The sequence below is a fragment of the Sinocyclocheilus anshuiensis genome, unplaced genomic scaffold (genome assembly GCF_001515605.1).
Source record: "Sinocyclocheilus anshuiensis isolate Anshui unplaced genomic scaffold, SAMN03320099.WGS_v1.1 scaffold869, whole genome shotgun sequence".
NCBI classification, from domain to species: Eukaryota; Metazoa; Chordata; class Actinopteri; order Cypriniformes; family Cyprinidae; genus Sinocyclocheilus; species Sinocyclocheilus anshuiensis.
This window is the reverse complement of record NW_015558630.1, coordinates 1,274,627-1,295,670: the sequence shown is the minus strand read 5'-3', so window position 1 is coordinate 1,295,670 and position 21,044 is coordinate 1,274,627. Positions and strand designations below refer to the sequence as shown.

The 21,044-nt window shown below is 35.6% G+C and overlaps 2 protein-coding genes and 1 pseudogene across 2 annotated transcripts in view; 2 read left to right on the top strand and 1 right to left on the bottom strand.

Annotated features, from left to right (window-relative positions):
- LOC107680805 (DNA oxidative demethylase ALKBH1-like) overlaps positions 1–1,739 on the bottom strand; it is a 6,723-nt pseudogene extending 4,984 nt beyond the window's left edge.
- A 192-nt stretch (positions 1,740–1,931) lies between these two features.
- On the top strand, positions 1,932–2,869 carry LOC107680761 (SRA stem-loop-interacting RNA-binding protein, mitochondrial-like). Its single transcript, XM_016476805.1, has 4 exons — positions 1,932–2,051; positions 2,243–2,301; positions 2,384–2,491; positions 2,603–2,869. Exons 1-4 carry the CDS (start codon positions 1,979–1,981, stop codon positions 2,669–2,671), a joined length of 309 nt encoding a protein of 102 aa, XP_016332291.1. The 5' UTR covers positions 1,932–1,978; the 3' UTR covers positions 2,672–2,869.
- A 1,999-nt stretch (positions 2,870–4,868) lies between these two features.
- The window catches only part of LOC107680795 (uncharacterized aarF domain-containing protein kinase 1-like), a 124,675-nt gene continuing 108,499 nt past the window's right edge, over positions 4,869–21,044 (top strand). Inside the window, exons 1-3 of the mRNA XM_016476843.1 lie at positions 4,869–4,933; positions 5,595–5,734; positions 6,491–6,574. Coding sequence (XP_016332329.1) covers positions 5,603–5,734; positions 6,491–6,574 — 216 coding nt within the window. The 5' untranslated portion in view covers positions 4,869–4,933; positions 5,595–5,602. The remainder of the gene's footprint in view (positions 4,934–5,594; positions 5,735–6,490; positions 6,575–21,044) is intronic.

Sequence of the window (21,044 nt, the reverse complement as noted above, 5' to 3'; positions counted from 1 at the left end):
GCTTTGTAAAAATCGACGCGTTTCAGAAAGGTGGGGCATAGAGGAGAAACAATAATGTACAGTATGTGGAAAATAATGTGTTTTTTTTAACCTTAACCGCATAAACACATTTCATTACACCAAATACACAAAATACTGTTTTTTAGCAGCATCATATGACCCCTTTAATCTCATTGTTACATGGTTGTAGTCATTGTTAAAATTACATTAAAAAAAATTAAATAATACAATTTTGTGTTAGACGCACAGCTAAAGCACATTAGAGAGTGAAAGTAATACCTTGGAGTTCCAGTCATAGTGGTAACCCAGTGTCACCCAGCGCAGCTTTTCTAGCAGAGTTTTGTGCTCTCTTTTCCCACAGCCTTTCCTCCTGCAATAATACACAGACCCATTCAGATAAGGAACAGTTGTGAGATGGATCAGATGCAGTGTAGCAGCGCAAATCATTTACACAAATGTTTTGTGATAAAGAGATTCTAACAAACTGCAAATCCTCAAATCTACCATCTAAGTCCCAGTACAATTACCACAGACCTAGCCACAAGCAAAGCATCTATGGTGATGAAATATGCTCAGTAGAGGATGGAGATACTCAAAATACACATATATAACATAGGCCTATGTTTTATTCTAAAAAATTGCCTAAATGCACAAAAATAATATACAATAAATTATATTCCACTAAACTGCCAATTCAAGGCAGGATCTTAGACTTACTGCATAACATCTATACTTTTTCCCCAGATGTTTTCAGTCTCCACAGATGACATATGCATATCCAGGTTACACACGTTGGGTTTCTGTGGATAGATCTTCAGACACTGCTTTACCCAGTACTACTGAGAACCCGGCAGGAATGGGTTGGATATAAAGATAAACCCTACATTCCAACAGTGACAATATAGTTAATTTAATCCCATCAAAAGTAAACAGGAAGACATGGAAGATTCCAATCACGACATGTTAAGGAGCAAGATTTAAACACGTTTTATACAGTGTTTGTACATAGAGTTTCAAGCAAACCCATAAAATCCTTTACACTCCAGACAACATACAGATTGTTAATTATTCGAAACTGCCACCAGCCTATCTAAACCATACCTGGATATCCATGAAGACCAAATGCCCTCCAGTCTTTTACCGGCCGAAGACCAGCTTTGGAAACATCTTCCTCACTTATAGGAGTGGAATTAAGTTCACAGGTAAAAACCTTGCAAAGCAGACAATTTTGATGACAAGAAACCCAAAACTGAATTTGTGCCAAGTTCTGTAAGCATCTAATATTATACTTGATGCCAGAATTAGTCAATAAACATAGTCCACAGCCAAATTAGTTCATAAATCTAAATCATAAAATATTCTAATTACTGGTTAAAAATTACAATAATATACACAGTTAAGTAAAGACGCATAGTGTCATAAAAATGAATATGGCAATATTCATCAAGTCCGAATGGCTCACCTTGTCATTAGAAGGTCTGGTTTATACAGGTAATCAAATGTTCTAATAACTGACTAATTTCAATAATAATACTATACTACACAGTTTAGGAAAGACTTATAGTGTCAAAGTTAATGAATACTGAAATATTCTTCAAATTTGAATGGCTCACCTTGTCTTTACAAGGTTTGAAGAAATGAATGACCTCACTGAAGTCTGGAGGAGGATTTCTCCTCTTGTAAAGCTTGAACATTTTTCTAAAAGCATCTTCTCCATGCTCCGCTATGGAGGCTGCCATCTTTGCCGTGACCTTTCTACTTCTGACGTCAGCGATGCAAATCTTCGATTTGGTTTAGATATATTTATTATGTAACGTAAATGAAATAACAATTATGAGCATAAAATGTATCTTAATGAAATATTTTAAGTTTCTAAATTGTATATATTAATGGAATAAATTATTTTAATGGAAAATAAATGTTCTTCTTGTCACGTGGTCACGGGGGTCACCGTCAGCTTCATTCGCAAGGACTAAACATGGCGGCGACAGCAGCAGGCAAGAAGGTGTTTGAAGTATTTGTGTCAAAAGTACCATGGACCGTCGCAACGAGTGAGTAAAAGATGTCATTTAATAAATGATTTTACATCAGATTAAATGAATATTAAGAGTGTAAGTTAATTAAATAAGTCATTATCCTTACTTAACTTCGAAGCATCTTTGATAGAATAGAACATAATAATGTTTTGTATGTACAACAAATAATTGTCTAATGTATGTTATTGCACTGTGTTCGGTTTCAGAGGAAGTTAAAGAATACTTTAGGCAGTTTGGCCAGGTGAAGAAGTGTCTACTGCCATTTGTAAGTAAGAATGCACGTAGATTTAATGTTTCATCTTGTTAAAAGTCTGTATTGCTGAGATGGTTTCTCTCTTGTCTAACAGGATAAAGAGACAGGTTTTCATAGGGGGTTTTGCTGGATAGGGTTCACTACTGAGGAAGGACTGCAGAATGCATTACAAAAGGATCCTCACATCATTGAAGGAGCAAGGGTGAGCGTCCAGTTGGGAACTAGATGAAGTAGCCATTAGATGTATCTGGTAAACATTGTAGTTTGAACATCTGCATCGAAAATCTCATTTTCTATTTTTCTTTTAATGCAGCTCCAGGTGCAAAAAAACAGAAAGCCGTTTTCTGGAAGAAAATCAAACAAAGAAGCAGAAGACAACTGAAGAGGACATCAGAAATGATCTGATTTCAAGCGTCAAGTGTCTCCAGCAACACAGAATTGTATTTATTGTGGATGTTTCGTCACTGGGCGCACTTGTTTTTCAGAAGCCTAATGAGTGTTGATTGCTGTTGTATTGTCTAGTGTTTTTTTTTTCTTATAACGTTTAATGAAATGCGAGTCAAATAAAAATTGGAAAATCATTTGCTGTGTTGGCTACAGATGGCTTTTCTTTGTCAGTCTACTCTTTTTTGTGTGTGTGTGTGTGTGTGTGTGTGCATTTCAGCAAGTGTCTCCAGCAACACAGAATTGTATTTATTGTGGATGTTTCGTCACTGGGCGCACTTGTTTTTCAGAAGCCTAATGAGTGTTGATTGCTGTTGTATTGTCTAGTGTTTTTTTTTTCTTATAACGTTTAATGAAATGCGAGTCAAATAAAAATTGGAAAATCATTTGCTGTGTGGGCTACAGATGGCTTTTCTTTGTCAGTCTACTCTTTTTTGTGTGTGTGTGTGTGTGCATTTCAGCATTTTGCCTTTTACAAAACTTCAAAAGTGCTCTCTAAAAAAATATAGTTTTTTATTTTCCAATAATATTTTTTGCTATATTGGGTGAAAGTCTCTTCACATCCTGAATGCAAACAATTTAAAGTGATCTAAATATAAAAAATGGACTGTGGAAGTCTCAAGACCATAAAATGTTTGTCCAGTCATTGCATTCGGTCCAAATGCATTGATAGGATGTCTTACCTGCCTGCCAACATATATATATTACCAGCGCAGCCAATGGTGAGAGTTTGGGGCATATATATCATATATGAAGAGTTCAGATGCAAAAGCCTCTGTGCCGACTGAAATTTTCTTCTAAAATTAGCATTTTTATCAGGCTCCTATGTTTATGTTCAGTAATTTTACTTAAATGGCAATGTATAGGTCCTTTTCTATGCCATTAAAGTGAAATAACTGAATAGTAATATAGGAGCCTGATAAAAATTCTGATTTTAGAAGAAAATTTCAGAAGGCACTTAGAGGCTTTTGCATCTGAACTCTTCTCTCACACACACACACACAATATATATATATATATATATACATACACAGGTGCATCTCAATAAATTAGAATGTTGTGGGAAAGTTCATTTAGTTTAGTAATTAATACACGAGTTTCACAATTTGAGTTGAATTACTGAAATAAATGAACTTTTCCATGACATTCTAATTTATTGAGATACACCTGTATATATATTAGTCGTTCTGCTAACTAGATGACACTAGCAGCACAGAAATCTAGCTTTAATTCCTTATTACTTTTGCATGTAATAGATGAGTGATAACTTGAGTGTTTTATGTATAGCTTATGTTCTGCAAATGCATGAGACATTTAATCAGTGTTAATTTATTTATAGGTTAATTAACTGTCACCCGTCCCCTCTGTGGGACGCCTAAGTTTACTGAAAATTTAAAATCTCAAAATTCATCCTTTGAAAACCATTTTAAAATCAGACATTGCATTACCATGAAAATGGTACATCAAAATCATATTACAAAATGTTTTCATTAATGCATTATTATAAAAATTTAAGCTTGGATAGTGCACTTTCACGTCTATGTTCAAAAATGTGAGTGACAATTAAGGGGTTAATCAAGGCTGCCTCTAGGATGACTTTGGTAATGTTCCGGTCACATTATCTGTCCGAGCTCATGTCATCTTAAATCTTGTCACGCTCCATCACTACCCTGTCCTCTTCACCTGAAAGAAAAATAGTATATAATGTGTTTACGTTTTAAAATAGATCTGTTGCCTGAGGTTCCCTGTAAGAAGAATGTGGTTGAAATCGTTCACCTTTTTTTTTTTTGCTGTGAACATCTGCTCAGTCATATTAATTGAAAAAAAAAAGGGATATGGTCATTAATTTTTGAACTTACATCCACTTACCATAATGTAATGTTGTGGTACTTATCTGAAAATGTTAAAATTAAGTTTCAACCATGAGAATGTATTTGTGTAAGAAAATAAATCACAGCTGTGTTAGTTTCTGACATGGAAGACGTGCTTGAAAATAGATTAATAGCTTAAAATATTTAATATTTAAGGTTAATTTAACTTTTAAATGGCATGTATGGGTATTTTTCACTAATGACTGAATATAATTGTTAACTACAATGACCATGATGCATTGCGCGCCACGCACATTGCGTTGTCAACAGATACGCCAGAGTTTAGAGGTCACAGAGCGACACCGGTTAGCGGACGACAGTCAATGAAGGTAAATCAGTCAGCTGTTCTGTGATTCTCTGAAAATACATTAGTCACAGTTATTAACTCAGACATCATGCAATAAAACGGTGGCGGTTATTTTGTTATATTCTCTCTGTGTGTTACGCAAGCGCTTGTGTAACAAACATTATTTGTGATGAGCTGACCGTGTCTTTCACTACACCGACTGATGTTATGAATGAAACCGGTTCACTCGTGCTTCGATTTCCTTTGTTTAAACTATGTAGTGGTGGTGTTTCATTGAACTCATTCATAAATTTGATAAATATCTAAATATTGCTTAGTTTTCATAACCATCTCACATGGTCAAAACCAATGACGCCACAACCGTGGTACCACGCCCCCAATACTTTAACAGCAGCAAATTAATGTAATCAAAGTAATCAACACGTTATTAGTGATTACTATGTATTTTTTACTATTATTTTTTAAAATATATTAGTATATCATTAATGTTTTTTTTGTGGTTTACATAGTAACTGTGTGTGGGAAGGCATATGGCATGAGTCATTATGATAAATTAAATAATCAGTTATTAAAGTATAACATTGATTTGAGTGTGTTTTTTAAATTAAGCTGATGTTTTGAGTATATTTACTACAGGGGCAGCTGCTCAGTGATGATGATGATGGATCTCTGTCTTTTTCCAGCTCCTCACATGGCTGTTCGACTACTGAAGGTATCATCTGTAGCCACTGCAGTGTTTGCATCGTCAGGATTCTACTTGTACAGCAAAAATGTGGACTTCAATGATCTCAGCATCATCAGATTTGGGAGGGCAGCTGCGACAGTAAATATGATTTTTTTTTTTTTAAATTTAATGCTTTGAATTCATTAAACTTTTAATCCCTTTGAAAAGTTTTAAATAATAATGATTACTTTTATATTAAATAATTTATTAAATATTAAATTTATATTAAATACTTTGAAATACTCATGTGTTTGAATCACAGCAAGTAAATTACTTAAAAAATATCTAAAGTAAAAAGCAAATACAGCATATTTTAAATGTATTGTCCTGTCCAGTGTTCAGATTTTTATTCACAGTTTTCTTCTTTTTCTCTGAAATGTACCATGGTAAAATCATTGTATCTTTTGCAGTACTCTGGAGTACCATGCTAGTTCCATAGTAAATAAACAATGTAATCATTTAGTTCCATAGTACTAAAATCATATTAAGATATGATTTTACCATCTGACACATCGCTGTCACGTGGTACGCAAGATCACTTTTATTTAAGAGAATTAAAAATTTTTTGATTTTCACAGTATGTTAGTGTTTTTGAGTGATAACTTGAATCGGTGAATCAGAGTTATGATGAATTGACTTACAGAAACGAACAGTTTGATTTTTAAATAAATACTACTTTTATATAAATAAAATACTTTTAAAAACTATTGCGTTTGAGTCGCAGTGAGTCAAGTGAATTGCTTAAAAAAACATTTAAAAAAATGCAAATACAGTGTATTTTAAATGTCTTGTTCTGTGTCCAGTGTGCAGATTTGTATTCACAGTTTTCTTTGTCTCTGAAATGAATGTTTTCAGACGGCTGTCATCAGTTATGACTACCTCACCACTCTCAGAGATGTACAGTATGGGACAGAGGAGTACTGGGCTGTCAAATCAAAGGTAAAACTTTTTGTCTTGATGGTGATAGGTTATATCTAGGAATATGTGCTGTGTGGACATTTTTCTTTATTTCGTTTTTTTGGGCTTTTGCACTTATTTTATAGGAAAGTGGAGTGTAGCCAGAAAAGTAGGGGTCCCTGGGCTCTGACATGGTCATTTTTCTTGAAAATCCTCATTTCAAGAAAGGAATATTGTGGTCCTGTAAAAGAATTTTCGTAGAGATGAATAAGTACTTTTGCCATAGAGTGCACTTAATATGTGCTGCTTCTATGATTTGCTTGGTTTGCTACCAAGAGATCCAGAAAAGGCCTGAACAATCATAACTTGCATTGTTTCAGGAACCACTATATGTATGGGTATATAATGATATAAGCAGTGTGCATTTCAGGAATATTTATTGTAATATTCCACTCACCCATAAGAATTTTTTATTGCAGGCTTCATGATTTTTAGTCATAACCTTACATTGATTTTTACTCCTATATATTGTGTGTGTTCATGCAATCTTAAATTACATGTAGTTTTAATAAGCAATCATATTTTATTAAATGTCATCCAAACCAGCACATTACTCAATCTAATATGATGGCATGTAAGTCAATAATCAACATGCAGTCTCATTATTGATGCATTGATCGTGCTTTCAAAACACACCATTAAATTAAAAATATCTTAAAACACCCTTAACAATCTGCCTTGCTGTTTGTAGGATCATAGCTGCAAATGCCAGGCAATAATTCAATAATAGGGGTGCCATTTCCACCCCTGTGTCTGAAGGCCATTTGAACAGCTCCGTCAGGTACAGTTAAACAGCTGGAGCAGGGAAAGGTTGCAGTCTTTTACCTGTGTTTGTGAGTCTGAGCGCTGATGGCAGCCGCTGGAGGGAAGCGCTGAACCTTGAAGAGCAGGGTCCGAGCCAGATGCACTCTCTGCCAGGCCCGGATGCGGAGGATAGGGTGCCGTTCTCTTTCCCCCTCGGGGCCCGCAGTCAAGCCTGGCTGCACACGCTGATTAGAATTAATGCAGGCCCTTGATTTAATATAGAGGAGAGATTTGGCTTCTAATTATTCTCTCACTAGGCGATTCAGTTCACTGGTCTTAGGTAGTTTCGGATCATTCTTGCTTAGATTTTTCCAGTTATTGTTTTTCTGCATTCTGGACAGTTGTACAAATTAACAGGTTTAAAAGTCTTTTAAATAATGAACACCTAAACATCTTTGGGATGGGTGGGTGGGTGTTAATCTACTGTGATATTACCATGTTTTTTTTGGACATGATACTATGGTAATACCATGTTGTTCTGCACATTTACCATAGCACAATATTTTTGGACATATGCCATAGTAAAAGCACTGTATATTTTGCATTTTCTTTGAGTACCATGACAAAACCATAGTAATTGAATATTGTAATCATTTAGTACCATAGTATTTATTTCAGTGAATTAATCTGACACATCACTGTAATGTGGCACACAATATCACTTTTGTGTATGCATTTTAATAACTGGAGATGTTTAGTTTTTTTGAGTGAGATTGTTGAATCAGGATTGATTCAAACAAACAGTTTGAACTGATTTGAAAGTATTAAAACTTTTTTTGGGCGTTTTTTCCCACTTTTTAATAAATTATACCAGACGGATAGCTTGTTATCTGTATTAATAAATACAAGCTACATTTTAATGCATAACCTCATAATCATGTTGCAGGTAATTGAATCATCAGTGTTTAGTGGATCAAGGTCCTGGCAAGTGTCCGAATTCATGTTCGTAATATACTAATTCAAATTATAGGGAACTAGAGATGTGGAATGAGACGTACAGTACTTGTAGTTTGGTATCACCACATTTGCACATTTTCATGTTTCTTCTCTAAAATTTGTGAGGGAGGAGGGTTTTTGGGAGGCAGTGGATGTTTTGCAGAAGGACGAGCATGTCTCATCATTGCTCCATGAGAACAGTGCAAGGGATCATGGGGGAGCTCCCAGGTGTTGCGGCTCTGTAATGGCCACAGCGTGTGACTCATGTAATGAGGGGCGTTCCACGCAGTTAACCATGCCTCTGCTCTCTGCAGACCAGACCACCTGCTCTTTGTGCCTACCAAGTGCTTTCTATCTCAGCCATTAAATCACTACTCACTTTTGTGTGACATAATGATTGCTGAGATTCTAGACAGTTTTACTTTTGCACTTTATAATAACCATGTTAACAGGAATACTTTTATTCAGCAAGAATACATTAAATTTATCAACTTTTAAACAGATAATGATAAGAAATGTTTTATCTGATTAAAATTATCTGTTTAAAACAGATAATGATAAGAAATGTTTCTTTAGCATCAATTCAGCATATTAGAAGGATCATGTGACACTAAAGACTGGTGTATTGGCTGTTGAAAAATCAACTTTGCCATCACAAGAATTACATTTTAAAATATATTAAAATAGGAAATAGTTATTTTAAATTGAAATAATACTTCACAAAATAACTGTTTTTAATAAAAGAAAAAAAAACTATTTTTGATCAAATAAATACTTAAGAGACATCTTTAAAAAAAAATCCTACAGACCCCAAACCTTTGAATTGAAGTGTATTTTAAAGTGAAGCAGCATATAAGTGTTATATTGAGGATGTTACTTTTGTTGTTACAAAGATGTTACAAATATTTTGTCCATTTGAGTAGAATTGAGTAGATTGTGAAAAATTGTTTTAATTGATGGTTTGAAAAATAGGGCTTGGTGACATCAGCTGAGGTTGTTACATTTTGATCAAGATTGATTCTATGCCACGTTGAACAGCTCATTAAACAGAATAGATAATTTAACCCATTCAGTTGAACAGATCATTAAAGTACATTCAAATATGATCAGTTTTGTTTAGAATGTTTATATTAGGGCCAACAATTGATTTTAAAGTCTTTGAAGATAATTTAAAAAATGTTTTATTGTGACAAATGAGTAAAGTATTGAACAGATGAAAAGTGGCTTAAAAATTGAATATTTAGTTTGATTTATTTCCATATCATTCAGCATAAGTCTATATGCTGACAGTCTACAGCAATCAGTTTGGTCTTTTAAAAAAAAGCGCTTTAACGGATGTTGTGACCATTGAGTCCATGAGCTGTTGTCTTCTGCACTAAATATCCCAATTCTTGAAACACAATTCGGCTTGATATCCAGTCTGACAGTCCCCTGCTTCTTTCGTCATATAATCTTTGCTGTTGGATATTGCATCATAGATTTGCATGCATTTCCCCCTGTTTCTTCCACTGTGCTGACACATAATTAGCAGTCAAAGGTGGCAAAATTGACTACTTAAAAAATATTCCTGGGGAGCGAGAACAGTTGGTGTTTCTTAAATAGATGCTTTTGGCCCTTTTAACCCACAGCTGATGTCTCCTGATAATGTATTCTATGAATAGTAAGCAAAAACACTTTTCTCTGCAATGTCAGTGTGGCTCCATTGAAAGGAGCCCAGAAGTGAGAGTCAGATGAGAGAGTTTATCTGTTACCTGCTTTTGGGAAGACCACCGGAGAACATTGGTGTCACCCAAACTCCAGCCTGCAGTGCCTTACCTGATTTGTTTCACCTTATAATTCATTTTTTAGTTGCAGATGCTATTTACTTATTTTCTTCCTTTTTGAAGTAGAGGAACCATTTATAGAGTTGGTACTTGTACATGGTTCATTAAAATGTAATTTCAAACTAATTAAAATGGCATTTGATAATTTGTTTCAGCTGACAAATGTTTTTAATGATGGACATAAATTCATGCAATAAATTCTGAGTACAAATCCATGCTGACAAGCAGAGGGAAATTTCTTTGCATCATTTCATAATTTTATTGGTCTCAGACAATGCCGATTGCATACAATTTCTTAATTTAAGTATTTAATTAAACATTTAATATTATTTATAGTGAATATTTATAATTTATTATAATTCTAATTATTGTATTTATTAAGTAAAGTAACAGATTAACTCAATTTTGAATTAAATTGATAAATGAGTGGTTCTGAACTAGTTTACCCATTTTGTGATAAAACTATACTAAAAGCAAATAATAAACAATAAAAAAAAATGCAGTTAAACATATAATCTTGCATAATAGCTAAATATATAGACATGGACTTTTAATGTTTCATTTTTAATTTTGAGTTGATTTGTTGTTTACTTATGATTTAATTTATTATTGTTATTATTATTATTTATTTACACTTTGCAGTTGGAGTTTAAAATGACTGCCAGCAGCAGTTATACTACCTAAACCACAAAACTGAATGTGAATCTGGAAACTAGAGCCACCTCCCTCCCCTCCTAGTCTCTCAAAAACTATCATGTAGAAACTGCAGGATATCACAGCGAGACAAGCTGCTCTCCGGCCTGCTTTGATTACGGCACATGGACGCCCGCAGTTTTAGACGACAACACCGGTGGCACGCAGAGCTGTAGTGATGCTGAATAATGCATGCACTCAAAGTTGGAGGGCAGGTGTACCAGGCGCTGCCACTGTCAGGCGGGCATCGGAGCACAAGCGGATGTAATCTGTTTTCCCTTGTGCTTAGAGGCTATGCTGTAAAATGCACTTTTTCTACCCACTGCTCAGAAAATAGTCTAGAATAGTCTACTCTGATTTCCTACCCTGTGTGGGGTCTTTTTTGAGGAGAGGATATGTGTCCTATCGTGGCTGACCGATCACCCTCTGAACAGTCTGAGGAGATGATGTGAATCATTGTGTCAATATCACAGATTTAGTGTTGAAATGAGTCAGAATCCACTTTGTAAATGAGTGGTTCTGAACTGGTGTGTCATGACCCATTTTGGGATAAAACTATACTGAAAGCAAATAATAAAATAAAAAAAAATGCAGTTTAACATATAATCTCGCATCATAGCTAAATATATAGACATGAACTTTTAATGTTTCATTTTTAATTTTGAGTAGATTTTTTGTTTACTTATGATAGGATGATATGAACCAGAAAGCTACAGGACAAAAAGCTGCAAAGTTGTATTGTTGAATTTAGCTTTGCACATTTGCATTGCTTTTGCTTTTCTTTCTATATGTTTTCAAAATGCATTTTGGGTCAATCAGTTAAATTGTTGAATCAGATTATTTCTCCTATAAACATTGTGTTGAGACTGAGCATGTGCATACAGTGTTGACATACTTATGATTTTAATTATATATTAGGGATGCCCGATATTGGATTTTTGCCGATATCCGGTTTGCAGATATTTTTCAACTCATTTTGGCCGATAGCAGAAGAAGATGCAGATATATACCGACATATTTCCATTTGTTTGGAAACAACACCAAATCTCCTGTGCAGAGATTATAAACAAATTATTCTTAGTTTTTTACTTGTTAGAATTAAATAAACAACAATGAAGTTATTTTATAACGATGAAATAACTATAATTCAATCACTGCATTTTTTTCCCCAGACAGATGCAGTGGTATCCAATTCCGATAACGTTCCGATAATATCGTGCATCCCTATAATATATAAATTAGTGCTGTCAAAAGATTAATCGCATCCAAAATAAAAGCTTTTGTTCACATAATATATGTGTGTGTACTGTGCATATTTATTATGTATATATAAATACAAACATATGCATGTATATATTTAAGAAAAATATATAATGTTTATATATTAAATATATTTATATATAATATAAATTATATGAATATAAATATATAAGTAAATACATGTAAATATTTTCAAAATATATACTGTATGTGTGTGTATTTATATAAACATAAGAAATATACACAGTGCACACACATATATTTAGTAAACAAAAACTTTTATTTTGGATGCGATTAATCGCGATTAATCGTTTGACAGCACTAATATAAATATATTTTTCTTCCCTTTTAGATGTTTTCTGAGGGCCCATAATGGGCCCCTGCCCCCTGGTTATGGTATTATGGCCTGGTTTATATCATTGCCAGTTGTTAAATCTAGATTTTTTTAGTGGTCTGTTTGGCAAAAGGCAGATCACTAGCCTAAAACCTGCTGTAAAGGTATCCAAGGCTGTTTTCAGTCGATTTTTCACTTATTTAAGGATGACTGAGCATCATCCTCCATTCCCCAGAGAGTTTGTCTGAACGATATGAAGTCACTGTTTGTTTATAGGTTAATTTTCTGTTGTTGTTGGTATTTTGTTTGTGTATGTGCGTCTTTGCATTTTTCACTTGTACGTTTATGTCTGTATAAGTGTGATAGTTTGCAGAGGTCTCAAAGTCCTTGACCAGCCCTCACGGAGCATTTGCACAGCAGAATAGACTTCAGCGAGGGCTTATTCCACACGACTTCTCCCAGAGAAGCCGGAACGCCCTCCTCATGACCCTCCTGCTGAAGCGGAGCGCTACCGGGGTCTGAGAGACTGATTACTGTGTTAGAGCAGCTATAGCTCACAGAAACAAAAAGGACATTGGTGGAGATTTTCTGTCATTGTTATCAGATTATCTTTCCTAAAGACTACATTGATAAGGTTACTGCAACAGTTAGTTCTCAAACCTGATCTCCAGCTGGCCCCAGGGGTCCAGTTACTCACAAAAAGCGGGATGTTGGGGGTGTGTTTTGGGTCGGACTCAGTGCTCTATCCTTGAACGTTCAAAAAACCTCAGAAGTGGCACCCCATTGATGTAGCTGCGCTGTAGCAGAGACTTCCTGATTCTGGTGAGCTGCAAGAAAGAAGATTGACAGTAATCTGATTGTGGGAAAAATGGAATTTGGATTGAGTTTGGCTTGGCTCATTCTTTTAAGGGAAAACACTCACATGCTGATTTGAGAAAGCAGTCTTTTCCCACTTCCCTTCTTTTCACTTTCACTCTAGAACCGTTCCCTTCCTCCTTGTCTAAATGATTAATCTATTCCTCGCACAGGTTGTTGTTCCAAGTAAATCAGCGTCTTGGCTTGTAGTATTGGAGAGAAAAACAAGCCTGCAGTGTTTGTTGGCAGATATCTTAACAAAATCAGAAACAGCCACTCTAACAGAATGTGGCCGAGGTGCTATAATAATGTTTTTCTTCTCCTGAAGGAGTGAACGGTTTCTGGCGAGTCCATAAATGTGATTCTTTGCACTTCAGTGTAACCAAACAGTTTTATGCAACATGTGTGTTTGTGTTATTGACAAGGCCACCTGTTACGCCATGTTCTAACCCACAAGTCTCTCTGCTCTGCCACCAACCTGGACTGCCATGTTAATCGCGATGATGTAATAGATCACAGGCATGTAGGAAAGCACCTATCATACGGGGGCCGGTAATGAAATGCTGGCCGTATCACTGGATGATTAATGTGCAGGTGCTCGCTGAAAGTCATCTCAGTTTTTCACCTTCGGATTATCATTAGCTCAGGCGTGCTCTTAGACGTCTAATTCATCATCATTTTTTTAGGTTGCACCGATACTGTATTTTCATCAGAGCCAGGAAGATGAGCTGCTGCAGACATGCAAATGAGTCAGGGTTTGAAGTTAGCATAAAATTGATTTTGTGAACACTGATGGTCTTGATTTTCTCTTTGATTTAGCTTGAAATTGTGACGTGCACTTCCATCGACTTAGTTAGTTGTCATTAAAGCTCACTTGAGGATGGGAAGACCCGTTTCCGTGCTTGATGCATTAAAGCAATGAATCGGTGGCATCTTCCATTTGTCACAAACATCTGCATCAGAGGACGGTAGTAACAAAGGTTTTTGGGCAGTTCATTAAAAACAGTTTTAGAAAGTATCTTGCAAAGTGCAACATGTGCCATTCATCATCTCCAGATCTGAACTAATGAAATTACTTCTGGGGAAATAGAGAGAAAATTAAGGATGCAAAAGTGGATTGCACACATGGAGGAACAATGCTGTGCTCATCAGTTCATAGGTTTGCTGCAGCCGGGAAAACTGAACATATGGATGAGCCATATATTCAATTCCCTAGCTCTGAGTGAAAACCCCAGGTTGTTGTCGCCTTTTTAGGAACTTCATTTCTGCCCTTATGAAAGTTAGAAGGACTAGTAAGTTTGGAAACTGCTGACTGGAATAAATGTACTGTAGATTAAATTGTTAACACTATATTATCAGCTTGCTTTAACCTTGAAAATGTAAGATGCTGAAGAAATATATTGTGGAGCCGTAGCCTAGAAGTTCAACTTCTCCATGGTTTTTGAGCATTGGTGCCTATGCAAAAGATTAGGGCCCAATCATACACCTGGCACAATGCGGCGCCAGGCGCAACGCAAGTGTTTTTTGCTAGTTTCAACCCGACGCAGTTGTCATTTTCACGTCCTGCACCACGTTGTTTAAATAGCAAATGCATTTGCGCCCATTTGTGCGCCCATGGGCGTGCTGGTCTGAAAACGAGGTATGTTCAGGCGCATTGCTGGCGTGTTGCTATTTTGAAGCAACTGAAATGGACCGCGCCATTGACCAACAAAAACCTGGTCTAAAGTCTGGCGCAATATTTTTCTTTGTTATTTAAAGAGCGCGTTAATAATATGCGCCTATGGACTGGTGCACAACGCGCGTACACTTTGATTATTACACACACAGGTACGCGCAGCAGCACAAACATTTTTAAAAATGAAAAATTTAATTCCACCATGTAAATAGCGAATCCGCCATGGCGCGAGCGCAAATGGCTTTTAAAGGGAATGGGAGATGAGAATCTGATTGGTTTATGGCACGTTACGCCCAAAACACACCCATTACTCATTAAAAGAATAGGGACAACCCTTTTAGACAATGCGCCGGGTGCGCCTATCATTTTTCCCGTCCTTAAACTAGCAAAAGTGGATTCGGACACACCCTAAACGCAATTGCGCCGTGTGCTTTAGACCATGCGCTTAGATCGTTAAAATAGGGCCCTTAGTTTGAATCTGACCTGCGTTGTTTTCCAATCCTGTTTCTTTTCTCTCTCTCTGGGTTCATCATAATTTTCTGTCCTCTAGCTTTAGTAACATTCAGTTCCAGAAGTAAAAATCCCATTAATTTTCCTCTTAAAAAAGCTTTTTGTTTTTAGCAATAATGTTTAAAAGTTTTCCAAATTTTGCAAAAATCTGAGAAGTCTGTTATGACAGTGACGTCTCTACAGTATTGGAATTCATATATTTTATTATTTTATACTTGTAATAGTTTACTAAATTACGTTTTATATTTTAATTTACCGTTTTAATATTAAATATAAAATGAATATAGATAATTAGAGATAGATAATATGCATAACTTGGATAATATATAAATATAGATAATTTTATATTTTACTATTGTTTATTTGATAACACCCTTTGCACTGCTTTATAAGATTGTATTTTATTCAGTTATAAAAGACATTAAATACAGTCGTGTAATTTTTTTCAGTATGTTTTTTGTGTGCTTCCAATCAAAGTTTGTGATGGGAGTCATCATTGTTTGTTTTTTTCTTTCTTTTTTCAGTTGATCAGTTAATGGAATGTCTATTTATTCATTTATTTTGGAGAAAAACATGTCTTTATTAAAACAAATTTTGGAATCCCTATGGTGAATATTAATGGAAAAAATACTGAATAAATGACTTGGAAAAAAAACAATTGTCTCTTTCTTATCTCTTCAGAGGCTAATGCCAAAGAAAATGATCAGTTGAAGAAAGAAAAGAAAGTCATATGTGCTGAACACCTTTGGTGTGGTGGAATACTGGCTAGTATAAAAGATCAAACGTTTTCAAGTTATGTAACAGTGCTAGGCTAAAATCAAAGCCACGTCATTTGAAATGTAAATTAGCCTGTGAATTACAAGTTTCCGTTTTCTTTAAAGTAAGATATATTTGGCGTACAAAGTGTGTTTTCCTGAAGCTTAATACCCATAAGCTAATAAAAACTCTTAGCTCTGCACATATATGCATGTGCTCTAGCAGACCTCATGTTTTCCAGAGATAATTGTTCTGCTAACTCTGCTGACTGAGATAGAACAGGACACAGCAGACAGGAAAACATATAGGCTAATGCGACGCTTATCGTGGCACGATTATGCAATCCTAAACACTTTCCCAGTCTGAGGGACTGCTGCTAAGGGAATTGAGTCTCCTTAGCTATTAGCATATCATTAAAGAGAATGTGAGCAGCTGATTTGGAAATTAAATGTAGCTTACTTAGCCCTAATGAATAATGCATATCAGATCATCATGGACATGCTGACAAGTGCAGGCGTTATAGGAGGAGACATGGGAGGGGTTGCAATGTCAGAGAGGACGGACTAAAGGAACTGAATGAAAGGCTTGGTTAACTATTCGATTCCGCTTTTACGACCACATCTTTAGTTTGCTGAAATAGAAGAGAAGCCAGTCGTTTCAAAAGCTTTATGATGTGGAAAGTTGATTTTGTATGATAATGTTTATTTATTATTGTTTTAATAAACTGTATTATTATTATTATTACTTAGTAAAATACTACTGTACAATAGTAATATATTTCAATCATAATTTCTTCTTTTTAAACCAGACCTTTAATTTGGCAGGTTGTAGTGAAGACCTTTGAGTTTCTGTGTGTATATGTAACAATACATTCATAGTTCATAGTGAGATGGCAGATGCTGCAAACACCATAAGCTAGCAGACCTCATGCTTGAGTTTGTGTAGTAGACAAAACTGTGCCGCTCATTCACACAGAGACACACAAAACATGCAAACTACATAGGCCCTTACCTGAACCATCATCATTGTGTTCTTGAGTAAGGCACTTAATCCCAGGTTGCTTCAAGGGGGACTGTTACTTTGGATAAAGGTGTGTGCTAAATGGCTTCCTACTTCTGACTAGGAGTTTTTCCAGGGCGCTGCGTACTGGAATCCGTTTTCCCCAATGTCACTCAACTCTTAAGGAGCAAACCAAACAGCAAGCTAAAATGGCTTCATCAAAGAAGACAAAGTGGTGAAAAATACAAAACAACAGCCAGAGCGCCAGATGTAGGCAGGGAAAAGCAGAATCAGTTGTAATGGGGTGCCAAATGTGCTGTCAATAAAAGGGAGTGCACACCAGATGGACACTCGTGTGAAAATAGCTGCACTTTGAGTAAGACTGAGTCAAAGTGCTGTGAGTTTTATTTATTTTTAAATTCTTACTCCAAATTTTGCGTCACAGGCCCACAGATTTCATGCGTGGTTATTTCCCCCAGGCTACATCATGACTAAGTATTGAGCAGAACAATATAACACTTGCAAATTAATGCTTTCTATTTTAATTCTTAGTTAATTCCAGTGGAATCACAACAAATATATTTCACTTCACCCCTGTTGTCTACAGCCACAGGGTAAGAGCTTACCCAGTCTTACGTTGGTCATGTTTCATGTTCCAGCAACCAATTAGCTTCCACTTTGCCTGTTAGTTGTAAACAACATTATCTAAATCTGTTTTGAGAAGTCTTTCAAGGTTATGTAAGTTTCTGTTTTTGCTGCACAGGTACTTCAACTGCAAGATAAGATGTTTTGTGCTCTGTAATCTCTTTTTATTAGATTGTGAGCAAGCTGCCTTGTACTTATAAACTTATAACCTTATACCTTTTAACAGCCACGGAACCGTTCCACTGCACAAAAGGTTCTTTATAGTTGAAAAAGGTTCTTTAGATTATTTAAAAATGGTTTAAGAACTATTTGCTGAAAAGTTCTTTATTATTGTTGTTGTTGTTTTATTATTATTTTTATAAGTTTAATTTTATTAGGCCATATATACCAGTTTAGATGGTTTTAAATAAATGCCTCAGTTTTGGCATTATCATGGTCTTTGTTTTTTTTTTAGTCTTCATTAAGAATCATGATAGATCTCATCTGATTATTTATAAATATATTGTCTACTTAAAAAGTAGCAGTGTTTTTAAATGGATGTTGTTTTAACTACTTTTTGTCACTGTTTTTGGTTCAGATTTATAGATTTTTATTTTATTTTATTTGAATGCTGTCAGTAAAATGTCTTTCATTTTTGAGCTAGATAAATTCTCTAATTGCATAATTTAGTTGTGTATTTATATTTATGCATTTGGCAGATGCTTTTATCCAGAGTGACTTGTATTGCATTCAAGGTTTACTTTTTAAATCAGTTCATGTGTTCCCTGGGAATTGAACCCACAACCTTTGCATTGCTAGAGCCATACTCTGCTGTATATATTATTTATATTTGTTCTGAACATGTATTTCTGTTTTGACTCCATGGAGCTGGGTTGTGTTGAAGGGAGGAATTAAAATAGAAAGCATTCATTTGTAAGTGCCGTATTGTTCTACTCATTACTTAGTCATGATGTAGCCTGGGTGAAATAAACATGCACAAAATCTGTGGACCTGTGACGTGTGACGCAAGAATTTAAAAATAAAAAGCACTTTTATATATATTGCCCTGTTATACGACTTCAGTGTTTTGTTGGTTGCTTGTTGTGCAGGTAACTACTTTTTAGCTTGACTATAGTTGAACTGCTTTAGCTTCAGAGTAGCTGCCCCAACACTGACCATGCCAGGTTTATCTTAGCCATATCTACATAGACTTCAGATGGGTTTTGCTGGTCAGGAACTCTCCCTGGAGTAACTGCATAGAACGATCTGCCTAGATTACCATTATGGGCACATGGTAACAAATTGGCGTCCTTGTACTTTGTGACAAGCATGAGATTCAGGGAGATGATGTGTTCAATAGTGCTACAAATGATCTAGCTGGGTATCAGATAATGTGGGAGATGATGGCTGCTACCAGGGGGAGAACGGTGCATTTCATTATGACTGTGCCGCCATCAGATGCTGATTCACTGTTTGTTCTGGTTCTCAAATCTGATTGGTTGAGAACCGTGAGATATTGTACTGGTATCGCTACATGAACATCCTTTCACCATTTGTATCACTTCGCTTCATATCGTAACTCCAAACGTGTCACTGTTTGTATCACTCTGCTGTCATGGCTGATGCCCAAATCCACTATAATTTTATAATTAATACTGTTTTTGTCTCACATAATGTAGTTTTATGAGTTTTTAAGGCAATAATGTACTTGTTTAGACTTCAAATATGCAGTTTGTTAATAAAGATAACGTCTCTTTAAAAATTTGCATCGACGTTTTCGGAGATGTGAGCTCCATGGCGTCAGCGGACGCTCAGCGCTCATGAACCCGCCGAGAGCAGCCTCACCTCATACAGATCTTCTGGAATTTATGTGTTCAATAGTGCTACAAATGATCTAGCTGGGTATCAGATAATGTGGGAGATGATGGCTGTTACCAGGGGGAGAACGGTGCATTTCATTATGACTGTGCCGCCATCAGATGCTGATTCACTGTCAGGAAATGGTGGAGAGCGTGCCAAAAGTCACACAGATGTTGCATTGTACTCATCTTTTCAAAATGAATCCAACAAGCAGGCGGTGAGAGAATGTGTCCATGGATTGAGGACAAACAGTGTTAATGTTAGGAGTTTCTCAGCTGTGCCATTAAGGGTGAAGGAATTGTAAACATATTTAAGGCTGTATTCACATCGTCTGATTCTCGTTACCGCTGGAACGTGTCATGCAAATGCATCCGCTGAGGATTCGAGGAATGGAGAGTTTATGGGAGCCCAGAGAGATAACTTTATGAAGTTGCATTGAAGATTTTTAAATTATTAAATAGATTATGCTAGATTGGCCACACATATCAAATTCTAGAATATGGCTTTATGGTTAGGCAAGTATTTGAGTCCTTGCACATTAATGCACATCTTGTGTTGATTTAGGATTTATGTATATAAACAGTAAAATATATGTGTGTGTATATATATATATATATATATATATGTTCTGAAATTGCATTTAATTGCTTTCTTTTGCTTTGCATCTTTGCCACTATTATGCAACTAAAAAGGTTAAAATGGAAGCATCACAATCTGCACTTCTAGTTGAAAAAGCATGATGCACTGAAAATAGTATACCATTTGGACATAGTTAGCGTACTATTTTCAACATGCTATAATTGGAGACCCACTAATTATAATCTTGCATAATAGAAGATGGATAGTATATTAATTGGGACGCATCCAAAGTTTATTTATCAAACGCACAACAATACAGTATGCTGCAGTAATTGCTGGCAATGACATATTCTTTCTGCAAACTCTAAAGAAATTAGAACTCACTCGTAAATAGAGCAATTAAAGAGAAAAATAGATGATCATATATAAATGTACAAATTGTGCAAATACTGCAGTATGCCTTGTGGGCATGAATATTCCATGTGAGGCAAGTGATGAAAATGTACTATACCGTCCCTTCAAATACCATACAGAGATAACTTTAATTTAGGCTACTTTTTTTTTTTAACCAGAAAGTAACTTTTACTAGTAAGTTATGGCCCAGCAGAACAACTTTTTAAAAAATTCACTCACTCAGATACTCAACAAATCAGGACTGTATCCACATGTCATTACAGAACTGAACAAAGTCTAACAGTGACCCAGCAGCTCTTTAGAAGCTCGCTCTCCTGCTGTGGAGAGGAC